The 16342-nt window shown below is 37.1% G+C and overlaps 3 protein-coding genes across 3 annotated transcripts in view; all 3 read left to right on the forward strand.

Annotated features, from left to right (window-relative positions):
- The window catches only part of LOC144634672 (putative skeletal organic matrix protein 5), a 134485-nt gene that overhangs the window by 113616 nt on the left and 4527 nt on the right, over positions 1-16342 (forward strand). The gene's annotated exons all lie outside the window — the stretch shown is intronic.
- LOC144634664 (uncharacterized) overlaps positions 1-16342 on the forward strand; it is a 70891-nt gene that overhangs the window by 7858 nt on the left and 46691 nt on the right. The window lies entirely within an intron of this gene.
- LOC144634661 (uncharacterized) lies at positions 5550-8917 on the forward strand. The gene is made up of 2 exons (XM_078493682.1): positions 5550-5836; positions 7465-8917. The coding sequence occupies exons 1-2, from the start codon at positions 5831-5833 to the stop codon at positions 8353-8355; spliced, it is 897 nt and encodes a 298-aa protein (XP_078349808.1). The 5' UTR covers positions 5550-5830; the 3' UTR covers positions 8356-8917.

Genomic DNA, 16342 nt, shown 5'->3' on the forward strand with positions numbered 1-16342 from the left:
TTCACCTGAAGGTCGTGTGCTTTTCGGTATTTTCCAGGCATTGCACTTTGATGGGACAGTACTACAACTGTTTACCGGGGAACTACTATTGTCAAGAAAATGATCACAACTTGTTGATGAATGATTGAACATTTGTTTCATACCATTACTGTAATAGCAATTGATGAAGGCTTTTAGTACTGAACCAAAGTATAAGGACTGGGAAATACTGAAACCCATTATCAGCCACCTTAAACGGAAATATCTTGTTGGTGTTTCAAGGAATACAAGGAAACTTCACTCATCCCATGTATCTATGTATTGCGGTATTTTGTAATTTTTTGAGTGATTTTTGGGGATGTTTGGCAGGTGATAGTTTTTTTAAAAGAATTAGTAAAATTTAGACAACTAAGAAATATTGAAAATTTAATGTGAATTTAACATTGGAATTTGAAGTTAGAAATTGGCAGACGGACACCAAACAGTCCCGTGACATCCTGGAGTGTTTTTGCATGGGGGTCAACTGTGTGATGATGTTTCCATTTTTTTCTTCAATCCCCACTGATAAAGAACTGTTGTTGGTGTTATGTTGGTGTTATCACATGTCAAGCCTTTAACAAGGTATGATAGAACACAAGGATTTAAATTATTCTGGTGCTCAATTTTTGCGTAACTAAAATTAATGTTACTCAAATTCCTGATGGATTCTGTCTTAAACTGTTACGAGCTTAGTATTTCCAAATTATTGCATGTCAATGTAAGGCAAGACAAGACATGCCTTGGTTCTTATGTAATTCTCTTAAAAACACATAAGATATTGACTATAATTTTGTCTGTGCTATGGCAATTCACAGTGGGGTGGTCTTGATGTGTCTTTAACTTGTAGACTGGACTGGACTAGTAAAACGCGGACTTGTAAAACGCCTCTAGACACTTCGAATTCCTTGGCCACAATCATCTTACGGCTCTCTTCAATACATAATGTCTCAAAAAAACAGTAACCTCAGAAAGAAGTCAGAAGCAAATAAGGTCGAAAGACCGAATTTGAACATATAACGGCAAATGTTCTAATGTCACGAACGTAGGAGTCGTGTAGGCCCGTCACCTTTATTTACCACATACTGCCCCCAAATTAAAACAGTACCCTCAGAAAGAAGTCAGAAGCAAATAAGGTCGAAAGACCGAACTTAAACATTTAACGGCAAATATTCCAATGTCACGAACGTAGGAGTCGTGTAGGCCCGTCACCTTTATTTACGATTGACTGTTGATTTCTGGACGGGCCCCGTTCTACCTCGTGCGAGCAATACAAACGACTGCACTCAACAGACGTCAAGTAGTGGAAAGAAAGAAACATATGCACACAACTCATAGCATCAATCCCGTTGTTTTAGTAGGGGTTTGCAGAACGAACATGTGCTATACTGCAAAAACATCTCCACGCTAAAACAGACCATAGAGTGCTCAAAAAAGCTAGAAATATGCCGTCGAAGAAACACACAAGAGCCTCAAACACAAATTGTTTCGCTCGCTAAACCGTTTAGTTTCCGTTTAGTGTCCGCGTTCTACAAGTCCGTGCTTAACAAGCCCTCGTTTTACAAGTCCGCGTTTTACAAGTCCGCGTTTTACTAGTCCTCGTTTTACAAGTCCGCGTTTTACTAGTCCGCGTTTTACTAGTCCGCCTTTTACAAGTCCGCGTTTTACTAGTCCGCGTTATACTAGTCCGCGTTTTACAAGTCCGCGTTTTACTAGTCCGCGTTTTACTAGTCCAGTCCAGTCCTCGAAATACAGTATGCCAAAACTCCCCGCCCTCTAAAGATAAGTCCTTGACGGTTCTTGTCGTTTTTCGGTGCCTATTCATCTTCGGCATCTTTCTCATCCACCTCTCGTTCTGTCCTGTGTCTGTCATCACACGAAAGAAAAGCTGATTCTCAAAAAAACTGCCACAAAAGGAAATTGACAAAAACAATATGAAAACCATATATCGAAAGTTTCTTATTCTAAAATTTTATCATACGTCTTAATTCAGAGCTACAAAGAAGTTCCTCCTTTTGAGTTATTGATACTGTTCTTACAGTACCTCTTTCCACTAGCGAAATTTTACAAAATTCCTTCGCGGCGAAAAGGTAGCGCGAATCCAGAACAGACTCCAATCGAGAGTGGGTTAATTCTAGATTACTATTAATTAACTATTACAACATTCATTTTTAAAATAGTTTCCCAAGCCGACTAAGCTAACTAAACGTCGAGTGTATCTTTCAGTAAACAAAACATGCCGTTATGACGCCGGAAATCCAGCTCACGCATACTATACCCCGTGACTCACGCAAACCTCCGACTTACGTGCTAATACAGTCATTCCTTTCTAAACATTTTTTTTTGACCACCACCGTACCTTTCTACCCAAAAAACTCATGAAACCGCCCGGTTTTAACCTGTTTTAACCTTTCAAAAATTAGAGCGTTCGAAACTAAATAAGATCCGTAATCACAAACAACATACAGCCGTTTACCAGCACTCTTTAAAACTCCTGAAACCCTTCAAAATCAGGCAAAATAAATCTTTGAAATAACCTTTATCAATGTTTCTTATTTTTTATTCAGTTCTATAAAATGCCTTTCATACACTACTGTCAAACAAAAATTTCAATTTCCTCAAAGTTTCAAGACAAAAGAATAACAAATATTTCGTGCACAATGTAATTTGATTAAGCCAATATTATCACGTCTAAAAATACTTCAAGCAATTCAGTGAAAACCCGTTTTTTTTTTCGTATCAACGAAAACCACTTTCGAATAATCAATACATGAAAATAACAATAAGATCAAAAGGAAGAAAGGAACCTTTCTAATTATTTGAAGACTTTCAAAGCCGTGATATTATGCATCCAATCCGCGATAAAATTTAATTACAACAAAATCCAAGTTCTCATTTTGAATTCCATTTTTTTCAGTTGATACCTTTATCCAACTTGTGAAAAATTCCATTCAAGTTCCTATTAATACTGTACATTCCCAATGTTTTGCTCAGGTCTTCAGAAGCGTCTTACTAACCAAATCTAAAATAATTCCAAAACATGCTGTACAAACATTCTACTCTTTGTGACAAACGACTTGACGACCAATTGTTCGAAATGAAAATCGACACAGTTCTTCCTAAATAAAAAAAAAGTTTTACGGCGGAGTCAGGCTCAAAAAATATACCGCAAGATCACACCCCCATTCATAGTCAGAAACCAGCAAACCATCTAGTTTGCTAAAAAAAACACTGCGTGACATCAATGACGTTACCTTTTTCATTTACAAAAATAACTTTAACTTGTCAAAGTAAGTGCAATTTCACAATGGTGAATATATCGGCCCAGTTCTCGGCCGGGTCCAGTTCTCGGCCACTTTGTGTTTAACGCGTTTTTTCACACTCCAGTTGAATCAAAAAGAAAAGGTATTTCCTTCAAACGATAGACTGATTCATGTGCTTTAAGTATCTTGAGTTTGATCGTTCAATTCGATATAGAAAGCTCACACGTCGAGTTTACGCGGAGGTAGTTGTTTGTTTACGGCTCCAAATTCATGGATGTAGTTAAATTCGTATTTTATCCAAAAGCCCCCACCATACGAGCTAATTTTTGGCATGTGAAACGTAGAATAATTCAGCTTTCTGCTTTAGTTAACTTTTCGTTGAACCGTTGTATTTTTTGGTCTTAATTTACTTCGAAATTTTTTCTTGCGACGTTTGCGTATTTGCCAGTTCTCGGCCACCCTGCTCGCTATCACAGCTTAGCGCTTGGTTTTTAATATAATTTCATCTGCTGCTGCCAGAATGAAAGAAATAAATGTTTTAAAAATAAAGTTCAATCTTATCTCTAAGTTTTGAGCTGACTCTTGTCTTGTCTATTATTTCTACAACACCTAAATATTTCAAGACCTTTTCACTGCAAAATAAACCATCTAAATGCACGGGTCACACAATGCGGTTTTGCCAGAACCTGCACATAGGCAACTAGGCGCGTTAAAATCCTTCTTTTCTAAAGTAAAACAAAGCATCATAAAAATAATTTGGGATCGATATAGTATAAATAGGTTTACAGAGTGATTTTATGACTGTGAAAATTAATTGAGCATTTTTTTACAGATAATTACGCACAAGCTTTTTAGTGGCTGAGAACTGGGCCAAGGTGGCCGAGAACTGGGCCCACAAATGGAGCTTTTATTTTTATTATTGCTCGGGCAAATTAATTTTTGACCGGTCGATAGCTTTACACCAAAAAGCTGAATAATGTAGCTAGCTCTGGGAGAAATTTCAAGTTCCTGCGGTTCTTCTGAGGTAAGAAATACAAGTTTACGTCAAAAGTGGCCGAGAACTGGGCCAAGGTGGCCGAGAACTGGGCCCACAAATGGAGCTTTTATTTTTATTATTGCTCGGGCAAATTAATTTTTGACCGGTCGATAGCTTTACACCAAAAAGCTGAATAATGTAGCTAGCTCTGGGAGAAATTTCAAGTTCCTGCGGTTCTTCTGAGGTAAGAAATACAAGTTTACGTCAAAAGTGGCCGAGAACTGGGCCCACAAATGGAGCTTTTATTTTTATTATTGCTCGGGCAAATTAATTTTTGACCGGTCGATAGCTTTACACCAAAAAGCTGAATAATGTAGCTAGCTCTGCGAGAAATTTCAAGTTCCTGCGGTTCTTCTGAGGTAAGAAATACAAGTTTACGTCAAAAGTGGCCGAGAACTGGGCCCCATACTGTACTTTGCACCGTAAGCTTTTTTCTCTGTCCTTCCGCCGAAGCAAAAAAACACAACCTGATTACACATTAACCCAAAAGTCGACCAAGTGTGCCTGCAACGATTTCCTGTCAAAACTAAAATGAAAACCATTGCGGTATGCGTCACCCGTAGCGGTTTTGTAGCAACCCCGAGCTATCCCCGTCTTTTTGGCCGCGCCAGGAGACTACGCTCTAGGACGACCAAAGGGTAAACCTTAAATCGGCCACGCCCGATTAATTAGATTAAAATGTACAATAGGTTCCAGCGGGATTTTCCCCTTTGCCTCAAGCTAGTATGTTATGTTATGATGTTTTTATTATAGACAATAGAATGTTTTAAACTCCTCACAAGTAATGAGAACCCACCGGAATAGAGAAACCACAACCATCGGCGACCATAGCTAGACGACAAACAACCATGTGTTATCTATGAAGCTTTCTTTGCTTGTCAGACTGAACGAAATGATGTGAGCAATAAAAATGTCACATGTGCCTAAACAGAGGGTAACTTCGTATTATCTCAGATATTTCTTGTGCTGAAAGGGAACCAAAGTTTACAGTGACTTGGCTGGAAGTATTTTGCTGAGCATCAAAGAAGTAACTTGTACCCAAAAATAACATGCTTTGAACACGAATATCTATTTTAATTATGTAAATGTTTGATGCTATCGTTGACGGTTGAGAGGGTTATGAATTCAATTTAAATTTGGGTTTTGCACTGAGCACAGTTTCAGATACGTCTAATAAGGAACCGCTCTTATCAACTACAAACTAACTTTTAATTATATATCACAGCCTATCTGAACCTTTCTGGTGCCAAGGTTTACTGACAGGTTTAAATGAAATTGTTCAAAAGGCCTTCTCTAATCGTTACGGGAAAACCCCTTCATGACATACAGTGACATCATTTGCATAATGTTTGAGCTGTGCAAGACAAAAGCTTCTTGTGCTTTGAAATAATTTCATTTACGTCATTTACCAAAACAGGAAGCCTGTACATCTTAAATTACGGAAAAGAAAGCTTCAAGACGCAGCCTGAGTCCAACAAGCCAAGTAGAAGTCGGGAAACTTAGCGAAGTGAAAGCAATGGAAGTAAGGAGCAGTTTTTTTTTTGTCTGCATGCAATGTTTGTAGTGAATTTTGATTCAAGTTCGTTTCAGTTCAGAATTCAAGCTGATTCACTTCACCAGTTGCGGTGACCGCCTGTTAAACGGGATATTAGGATGGGGTTTGATATTCCATTTTGAACTAGTTTCGTCCTTTTGTGTAATACATTGTTACAGTGAGAGTTTCAACTTTGTCCACAGCACTTTTTAATGACTGGATGCAAGGAGTAGCACTTAAACATATCTTTAAAAATAGGAACAACTCGGCACAGCTTGAAACTTTGGCCAAGCTTCGTCATAAGTTGTTGCGTTTTCAGTTAGTGCAGAAAGGCTCTTCATTACTTTAAGCCTGGTTTTCACTAGCGACGCAAGCACAAGCGCAAGCACAAACGCAATCACGCGAAGAGGAAAAATTTTGACCCTTGTGCTTGTGCTTGCCATAAGCACAAGCATCAAAATGCAATGCGCTTGTGCTTTTGCTTGCGTCGAAGCCGTTTTCACGGTGAAATAAGATCTGTTATCCTTGCGCTTCAGTGTGCTTGTGTCGCTAGTGAAAACCAGGCTTTAACGCCTTACATCATTTTACTGGTAAAAAAATGTGGTATGTGAATTTTCTCCATAGCTTGATAATATTTTTAATTCAATGTTGAAATTGTACTACAATTATTTCCCGACTGCTACAAGAAGCCAATGAAACGTTTTGCCGAACTGGCTTTAATACTGTAATATAGCATTTGTTTGATTGTTTTTACGTCTCAGGAAACTGTTTTGCAGCTAAACCATGACCACACTTTTGCAAAAACCTGTTTACTTGAAAACAGTTGAAAGATATTGCGTCAAGTGCCATATCTTGAGCATCCCGGCGCTAGCGAAAGTATTTAATTGATAAATCAAAACACCGATAATCTTTAAATCATGAAGAAATTAGAAGATTACTGATATCATACGTTAGTCACAAATGTACTAAATATAATTTTCGGGTGCATTATTGAAGCTTACTTTCGAAAGTTGTTTTCGGCAATTTTAAATTATTGTAACATATGAATCCGCGTGACTTTGCGGTGCAATGTTCCAATAGTAAATGTCAGCAGACATGCTTCAGCAACATGTTAATACTAATCGATTCAAATTCCCGTGACCAAGATGCTAAGTTTGAGTTTTCATAACTTCCGGTTTCGATTTGAAAATTGTCGGTTTCCATTTCTTTCCTGTATAAGCTGAAATCAAAAAAAGGGGGATGGGAGAGAGAAAATAACTGCCCAAAACGTAATCGATTAACAATTTACTCAAACAAATTTGCAGGGTGCCCAAGCAAAGTACAACGTAACATTGCAAACTTACTTGAAAATAATTCCATGCAGTTTGACTCCATAGTCGTACGTATCCAAAAGACGCTACCTAGCCCTCGAAGCTTTAGACTACGCCTGAACAGTCGATCTTCTAGGATAGTCTTGGCAGACTATCCTAGAAGATCTTAGGCGGAAGGTGGGGGAGCGTAAAGGGAGTATAAAGAACCCGGCAAAACTGAAGGGTCTTACTGGGGAGAAGGGCTTCATCCATCTAAGGGCATTTAACAAAAGAAGAGATAATAGCCTTTTTTTGGTTTACTTTTAGAATGAATGGCAGCAGTTTGCTTCTCCATATGTTAACATTAAGACTGCCGAAGACAAAGATAGTGTTCAAAGCCGCTTCCGTATGGCCATGAAACGTGTCCCGACTTCAACCACTCTCAAATTACTTGTTTGTGTAATCTACGTCCTGTTCTTCATCTGGCAAGTGATCGGTTTAATCCTCTACACTATCCGTGCCTTTGAAACCAGCCTCGATGAAAAGCGCACCAGCTTCCAGTCGATGCACATTGACACGTTCCATCGCTCTGCACAACTACAACTGGCCTGGGTGGTGTCTCAGATATTTAACAGCGCCCTGGTTATCCTGGCTCTGTCATATGTACCTTCCTTTCTGGGCTGGTCAGTCATCTCAAGACTGCTTGTTCGTCTACCGGCATTTTGGAGCCTCCTGTCTTTGTATGCTATGGTTATTGTAGGTTATGGAATGATTCTTTCACAGCAAAATGGCAAGAACATGGAGATTGCTCTGATTATGGTTTATGCGATCGAAAATGGAACTCAAATAGTTTTAATTGGCTTTCTTAACTTCACTCAGATTAACCACTCTCGAAGAATGTTTCCTTTTAAAGTGTTTGCTTTTGTTAAGATAAACATATTTCTCTTGCTTCTTACATACTTTTCCACTTTTGTAGTTGGTTCATTGCAGTTTGCCCTTCGTGTTTATGGTGTTGAGAAAACTGCCGCAGTTTCTGATGATTTTTTCTCCACATTTGTTGCAATACGAAGAATAACGCAGATTGTATTCTACTACAAAATCTATATTTTTTATTGGGAAAAGCTGTTTGTTGATCACAGGAATATCCTTTGCCACCACGACCATTTGGATGAGTGTCACAATGAAATAATTTCCCCCGTTTCGAATGGTATGGTCTGAAATTGAAAAGATTTAAACCACACCATTAAGCCATTTGATGTATGGTTTATTATATAAAATGTTACTTTTTTCAGTTTAATTATTGGTGGACAATGACCGTTAAAATGCCAGCGGATCTTTTCCTATAAACTTCAAATGTATAAATATACTTAAATTGAGTCACCTTTTGAATTTCCATAGAAATATTTTTTGATAAGAAACATATAATGTCTAAATATATCTCGAAATACATGTCAGCAGCAGAAAAGAATAACTCCTTCAGTTTCATGTCTTAGCAAAACCCAGTTATAGTTTTATGGGGTAATTAAAAAAATATACAACCCGTTTGGTTGCGCTCGTTTTCCTTCATTAATTAAAATGTTTTTAGTTAACTTCATCAAAGAAAACTAATAGTGCATACATAATTTGTATCTTTAAGTAAATATATGATACCCTTTTGTCAAATTTATTACGTCTCTCGTGTATAGCTACTATGGGAGTTTTTCAAACTTAAAATATATATTCTTAAAGTTTGTATTACTGTTGTACGTACATGCAATACAGTCAGTAGTTAATTGCGCGACGGAGCTAGAGTTTCATGTAAACCAGTAAAATTCTGAAAGCAAAGGTGTGTAAATAATGTCATTTATTGAACAAAAGAACTCGAAGCCACACAGAGCTGTGACATTATTAGTCCTTGAGCCAGTAGGTTGGTCGGTATCATCTGGGGGGAATAAGCCAAATGGTGATTTTTAGGAAGATGGAGTGGTAAATAGTCAGAAAATGCCTGATAGCAATTGATCAGTGGTAGCTTGTGGACTTGGGAGCCTTTAAAAGTTTTCTCTTAGCATAGAAACGAGGCTAAGGCTGAACTGTTGAAAAAGAACCGGGCAAAGATAACAAAAAAGTTTAAAAAGCTTTATAATATCTTATATCGTATTCTAGAGACTTTATTTAAGTATATCTGCTTCTTTTAAAAGTCACATGATCTGTCACGTGATCATAAAAGGTTAGGATTTTTTACGAATACTGAGGCAGACTTTGACTGTTTGGTGTTATGTTTTCTTGGGATAAAATTAAACTTTTGCATCCGTTTATCTTAAATTTGTAAATTATCCGTCACAATAGAAATATTCCTGATAATTTAGGAAAGTTGAAAGACCTTTAATAACACCTTTGATATTAAATTTTTCCGCCTTTACAATATTGGTCCAGAAAAACTAGTCGATCTTCACAGTTGGGCAGTCTACACACGTCTTTGCACCTAATTCAATAAGCCAAGCAAAGGCATATAGAACAGATCAGTTTCTATTTCGTTTGCATGAGCACAGGTTTAAGGGGCCTCAATACTGCAGCCTCTCCCGTTTTAGTACAGAATTGCTGGTTTTCACTGTCACGCAAGTAACCACGTAACGTACTATTACGCGCTGCAAAAAAAAAATAAATCCAAGGCTATTGAGTCAAAAAAATCAAGAATATTACAAGTTGTGGAAAATTACCAGATATTTTTCGTGTCCAAGTTTCAGGTCTGTACGGTATTCCGTACTCGAGTTATCCGTTAAAATGGTCCAAACAAATTTAGATAGCACAGTATGGAGACGCGATGTTGGAGTCCGTGTGAAGGCGCGCCAAGATGGTCGCCGGAAATCAATGAAAATGTTTGGCATTCACTCCTGCTATAAAAAGCGGTCAGTTCTCCTTCATGAAAAACATAAACATAAACACTTCTCGTAAAACCTCAACTGTTCAGATTGTTTAAAATAACGGGATGAGGCATTTTTTAAGCATACGTGATGGCCTTAGCTTCAGGCGGCCATCTTGATGTCGCGTGGCGCAAAAGTGCGAAATTCAAAATGAAAAAAAAAATGAATTCAAAATAAAAAAAAAGAATTCAAAATGAAAACCTTCAATAAGATATATATTAAGGACGTCTAACAGTCAGTGAAGGATAAAAAGTCAGGCCGGGGTCTCGCGATTCTGGATTTTAGAATTTTGATGACGTCACGTGAAAACCAAGATCGAATAGCTGATATTTAAGGTCACTGACGGCTGTGGTGCTTTTTGCAGCATAAATTTGGCGGTCAAAGCCGTTAACCTTTTAATAAAATTTTCCACGCCCTACCTAGCCTGGTAAAGGTTTTACGGCTTTCTTTTTCACTTATTTGCTAGTGTAAAAAATTGTGCCTTTCCATTTTTGGCAAAGGTAAATCCAGTTTATACGCGCATTCCAACAACAGCCTTGCAGGTGTCCCGACTAAAAGCATTAACAACTCTGTTGATGCCATAAGATTTCTGTGGTTTATGATTCCACATTTAACAAAGGACTTCGACGTCTTCAGATTATAAAGGAGCCATACTTTAATTAGCCTGTGCGAAATGCATGCCTCATCTTGCTTACATTGTATCATAAACACTTCTTCACTGGCTCTTTGTCGTCTAGCTTCTGACAGCAACTTTCCGGCTTTCATTCACGGCAATAAAACAGAGGAGACTTGCATTTATTGTTGTTGTTTTTTTGTTAGAAAACTCCGAATACTTCTGATGCTGCGCAGCTGATGCCGTTTTCCTCTTCTTGCAAGGATCTCTCTGACTTTAAAAGAGACCTACTACAACTACTACAACAGCATTGCTTCTCCAAGACCCTTTTTCACGCTGTTATGACCTCTGTTATGATGTGACTTTGAAGAAGTTCGTCGAATTTTTGTTTTGTTTTATTTACCCGCACCAATTAGTCATCGATTGCATCTCCATGTTTTATACTCTTGTACGACATAGAAATGACCCACAACATTTTCAAAACTCAGATGGACTAATGAGCCGTTGGCAAGTGATTTGACTGAAAGGTTCTGGACAATTTATTGTGTCATTTCTATAGTTTATAAGAGGTTGTTAACATGGAAAATGGTTGTTGATTTGTTTTAGAAATCTTATTGAAATTTACCACCCACCTAGATGGACAGCTACAAATATCGCAGTTCTAATGTGACAGTTTGTGGTTTTTAATTTAAGGTGACTGTGACGAGATAGGTTTCTATTTGTAATACTTTGGATCATCTTGTACTAATTATCTTTGCTATTTCCGGCAAATAACTTTGAAGATAATCATTCAACAGCTACGATTTTTTTAACGAACAAGCAGCAAACAGGTAGTCAGGCTAAGATTTAGCCTTACTTCGTTTTTAAATAGTTTCAATCCTGCCAGGTCTTAACTCGCAATGTCGACAAATTAGAATTTCAACAACGAATAGGTGTTCAGAAATGACTATTTTCCATAGAAATTTGTAAATCTACTGTCTACCTCTAGGCAATAGCCACAAACTGTCATGAAAAAAATCATTTCAAAGCCAATGAGTACAGTTTATTTGTTTTCCTTTTTTGAAAAACTACAATGATACTTTCCAAGTAAAAGTAACATAGAAGCCTTTTATTTTACAGTTTCATTCAAAGTCTTTTGCTCCCGCAACAAACTCAGCTGCAACCGCTTGGTTTACATTCCACTTATGGCATAAGTGGTGGGGATATGCACACGAGTCCAGTGTATCAGCCAATGCAAGAATATCATTTTTTTTTTCAAATTTGATATCATAAATTATCAAAAATAATCAAGGATATCAAAATTGAATCAATAGTCATACAAAGGAAACGTTTGTCTATGAAATTTTATTCAGAGTATTTTCCCCTTATCCATGGGTTTGGGAGTACTCCAAAAACAAACGAATATTAGAATCGGGAGCAGAACTAATATTTGTTTAATTATTGAAACACTCAATGACCTGAGCGTCGTACAGTATTTGATCAACCTTTCTTTTTGTGTGGTATAATTTTAACAATATATTTTGGTCGACCATTTTTAGTAAGATTTTACAGGCGTCAGGCGGTGTGTGTGTGTGTGTGTGGGGGGGGGGGGGGGGGGGGGCACGAAAATCTTTGTAGTTCGCAGAAGCTATTACCGATTGCTTGCTATCAGGCATTTTCCAACTCTGCAGTAATAGGGCTTCCTTAAAAAAACAATGAACCTTATTCCCCCCGGATGATACCGACAACCCAATTTCGGGGCTCTGGCTCATGGACTATATCGAGAAATTAAATATTTTTTCGATAATTAGCATGGCTTCTCTGTCATCAACGTGTTTAACTTTAAAAAATATACTTTTATATTTTAATCGCATTGATTTCTAAAAGGGCTCCTGTATAGGCCTGGAAGTTATCCTGCGTTTTCGATCTATTCAAATAAGTCTGCTCCTGCACGAAATATTGAGCTTAACCCGGGTGTCTGGAACAAGGGTGTGAAAAACAAGCGGCGCCAGGCGACAAAAAAGCCTTTGTAGGGAAATGGTAACGTCATTCGAATTACGTAAAAAAAAAAAGATTTTAGAATGGCGATGTAATTTTACAAAGTTCAGGTGCATTTACTTGAAAATTGGCTAAACTGAAGGTGTTATTTTAGCTTAATGCAGATTAAGCAAAAATTGTAAACAAGAAGACAGGAAGGTTGTTGAATTATTTGCCAATTAAGAGCAGCAAGATAAAGTTTAACTGGGAGGGCTCCATCATGCCTGCCAATCACCCCAGAGAGACGAAAACCAAAATAAACAAATTTCACACCAGCTGCCTTTTTCTTTTGGAAATAAATTCTACGACAGCAGCTAAACCATTGTTACTGATGCAAATCACTGCTCCAATTTTATCGGCGCTTTTCGAACCTTGCCCAAAAAAGTGTTCTAAAATAGAGTTGTTTAGAAAAACAGGGAATAGACGGTTTTTCCGAGACCACGTCGTTAAATTTGACATAGGATACGGCTTGTAAAATTGATTTTGATTAGAGGAAAAATAGACTGCAACGTAAACCAATTGGAACACCAAAAGCCATTTCCATGAAAAAAGACGTCCACTTGATAACGAGAGGACTTTTACAATATGGTCTAATACGACGCTGAATGGAAACAACGATAGTCGCTACGAGGCTCACGGATATCATTATAAATGTCGGTTTTATTCGATTTCCGAAGCCTCGCAATCAAGTAGAACTGTGTCATTTATCAAAATATCATGGTTGTATCCTTGACGACTTGTAAACACTCGCCGATCAAACTGAAAGCAGTCAGAACTCATCTCGCAGCCGCGATGAAAGGTAGGATTTTATAGATAACGCAAACTTAGGGCGCTCATGTTTTTTAAATGATATACATAAGTTATTTATTGCTTGAAAACCCTAAGAACGCCGATGGCACACCGTCGTTGTTTTCATTAAGAAACAATATCAAATTTCCCAACTCTACCCCTCTACTCTACTGTTGGGTTGCCTAAAGACTTTCTTCCCCCTTCCCCAGGGTCCGACCGGAAGGCACAGGGTAGTACGGCAGAACGGTGACGTTATAGTAAAAATTTCTCGCATCGAAGGATTTCCAAAATTCCTTACCCATGGTGCTCCCAGTTGGTGCTCTGCTATGACTGAGCAATTTGCAATGATGGGCTGTCAGTTAAAACCATTTCTTTTGGAAGGACCATTCACGGACTAACCGTGACTAGTGCAAGAAATTGGATTGACCGCTTGAGTTTCCGTCCAAAATAACGAATTTAAATTTCTTAGTAATTTTCCTGATTAGGTCCGTAGTCCGGACACTGACGGCAATCAAATATAACTTAAAAGGTACTGAAGGTGGCAAGCTAAATAAGAAAAGAAAGAAAAGAGGTCTACGTTTGAGTTTCACGGCATAATAAACTTCATTTTACAACAGTAAAACTAAAACGAGGAGTTTTAATTCAAACTTTGCAAATCACGCTTATCAGGCTAATAAGCGCTAAAGTTGATATTCACTGTATTTTGTTGATGAGACGAAAAAAAGCTCTCTTCCCTAAAATTTTTATTTCATTTTTCTGAATTTCACTAAAACATATTAAAAATGTGCAAGAAGCTTCTTAAGATTGGATTTTGAACAATTGTTGCTTGTTCTACTCTCTTTATATTCGTCAGCGGCTTATAATGTGCAAACCGTATTCTTAGATACAAAATAGACGAAAGTAACCGCAGCAATTTCATATCCTTGGACTACAATAGTAATAAACGTAGTGTAAAAAACTCCATTTTGGCTTAAAATTAATATTCGAACACTTTCGAAAAGGCGTTCATTGGCCACTGATTAGTAGCTTCTCTTATCTCAATGGAAGGATAATTTTGTAGAGGTCACAAACACAAAAGTTTGACTACACTTATAGCCGCCGTCGACTGTGCACAGTTGTCGAATTTAGAAATTAAGGTGGCTCGATATAGTTTTTTCTGGGCCATACATACAATTTGCAATTGGCCTTTAAACGATCTTCCCTGACTCGGATCGATATGAAAATTACACCATATATTGGTTTTAGATTGAAATTTGATTTAATATACTTTTTAAGGTAATCGATATTTCCATGGCAACGGTAAACAAAAAATCGCCAAATGAGTAAATCCTGATTTTTGCGTGAATCATATTTACCGCTAAAAAACTAATATCAGCATCTTAAACTATGATGTACTGCAAATAAAATATTAAAGAATTAAAAGATTCTGTATGTTTGATTTCGAATAAATCGCAAAAATGTTTTAAATCGTAGTTTTTGCACAGCGATAATAAATGAACCGAGACACAAACACTACCTAGACGAAGTAATCTCAAAAAACGCCAAAATGTGTATTGAATTTATCTTTCGACGTCGTGAAAGTTTTGTTGAGTTTCCACAGCGCAATGCCTTGAATTTGTTTTTTTCTTGCGACCACTCGTATTGTAATTTTTAAGTAATTTTCGGTTTTAAGCATTTTTTGAAAAAATCTATAAAACGGCTCGATAGATTTTCTTTAGACTTTCAGCACGTGTACTTGATTATGTAAACTATTTAGTCGCAAAGTTTTATTATCATTGATTCACTGGAACGTTTTCAAATTAAACGATAAAGGAGGCCTTCGAATGGACGAAAAACTTGCGTTACAATTCACAGTTTATAAAATCATGTTAAAATATTCAAATTAATGTGCACTACATTCCTTTGTGAGAAATACAAAAAGCTCCACCACGGGTAACAAAGCACAGAATGTAGTGCACATTAATTTGAATATTTTAGCTTGATTTTATAAACCGTGAATTGTAACGCAAGATTTTCGTCGATTCGAAGGCCTCCTTTATCGTTTAATTTGAAAATGTTCCAGTGAATCAATGATAATAAGACTTTGCGATAAAATAGTTTACGTAATCAAGTACGCGTGCTGAAAGTTTAAAGAAAATCTATCGAGCCGTTTTATAGATTTTTCAAAAAACGCTTAAACTATAAACTTACTTAAAAATTACAATACGAGTGGTCGCAAGAAAAAAACAAATTCTCGGCATTGCGCTGTGTAAACTCAACAAAACTTTCACGACGTCGAAAGATAAGTTTAATACACATTTTGCCGTTTTTGAGATTACTTCGTCTACGTAGTGTTTGTGTCTCGGCTCATTTATTATCGCTATGCAAAAACTACGATTTTAAACATTTTTGCGATTTATTCGAAATCAAACATACAGAATCTTTTAATTCTTGAATATTTTATTTGCAGTACATCATGGTTTAAGATGCTGGTATTAGTTTTTAAGCGGCAAATTTGATTCACGCAAAAATCAGGTTTTACTGATTTGGCGGTTTTCTGTTTATCGTTGCCATGGAAATATCGATTACCTTAAAATATATATTAAAGTAAACTTCAATCTAAAACCAATATATGGTATAATTTTTATATCGATCCGAGTCAGGGAAGATCGTTTAAAGGCCAATTGCAAATTGTAGGTATGGCTCATAAAAAACTGTATCGAGCCACCTTAACTGGTGGACTTATCAAGAAATGGGTATAAACCTACAAGTCCGACGCAATTAACAAAGTTTACTTGAGAAGCAGATTACCATTGACACGCATGTATGGCCGGTTTCAGTAAATTGGACGTTCGTTTAAAGATAGTTCACACAAGATCGCGCATAACATAAGAAAACTATTCATGCT

The sequence above is a fragment of the Oculina patagonica genome, chromosome 13 (assembly GCF_052425735.1).
Source record: "Oculina patagonica isolate OP01 chromosome 13, crgOcupat, whole genome shotgun sequence".
In the NCBI taxonomy this organism is placed as follows: domain Eukaryota; kingdom Metazoa; phylum Cnidaria; class Anthozoa; order Scleractinia; family Oculinidae; genus Oculina; species Oculina patagonica.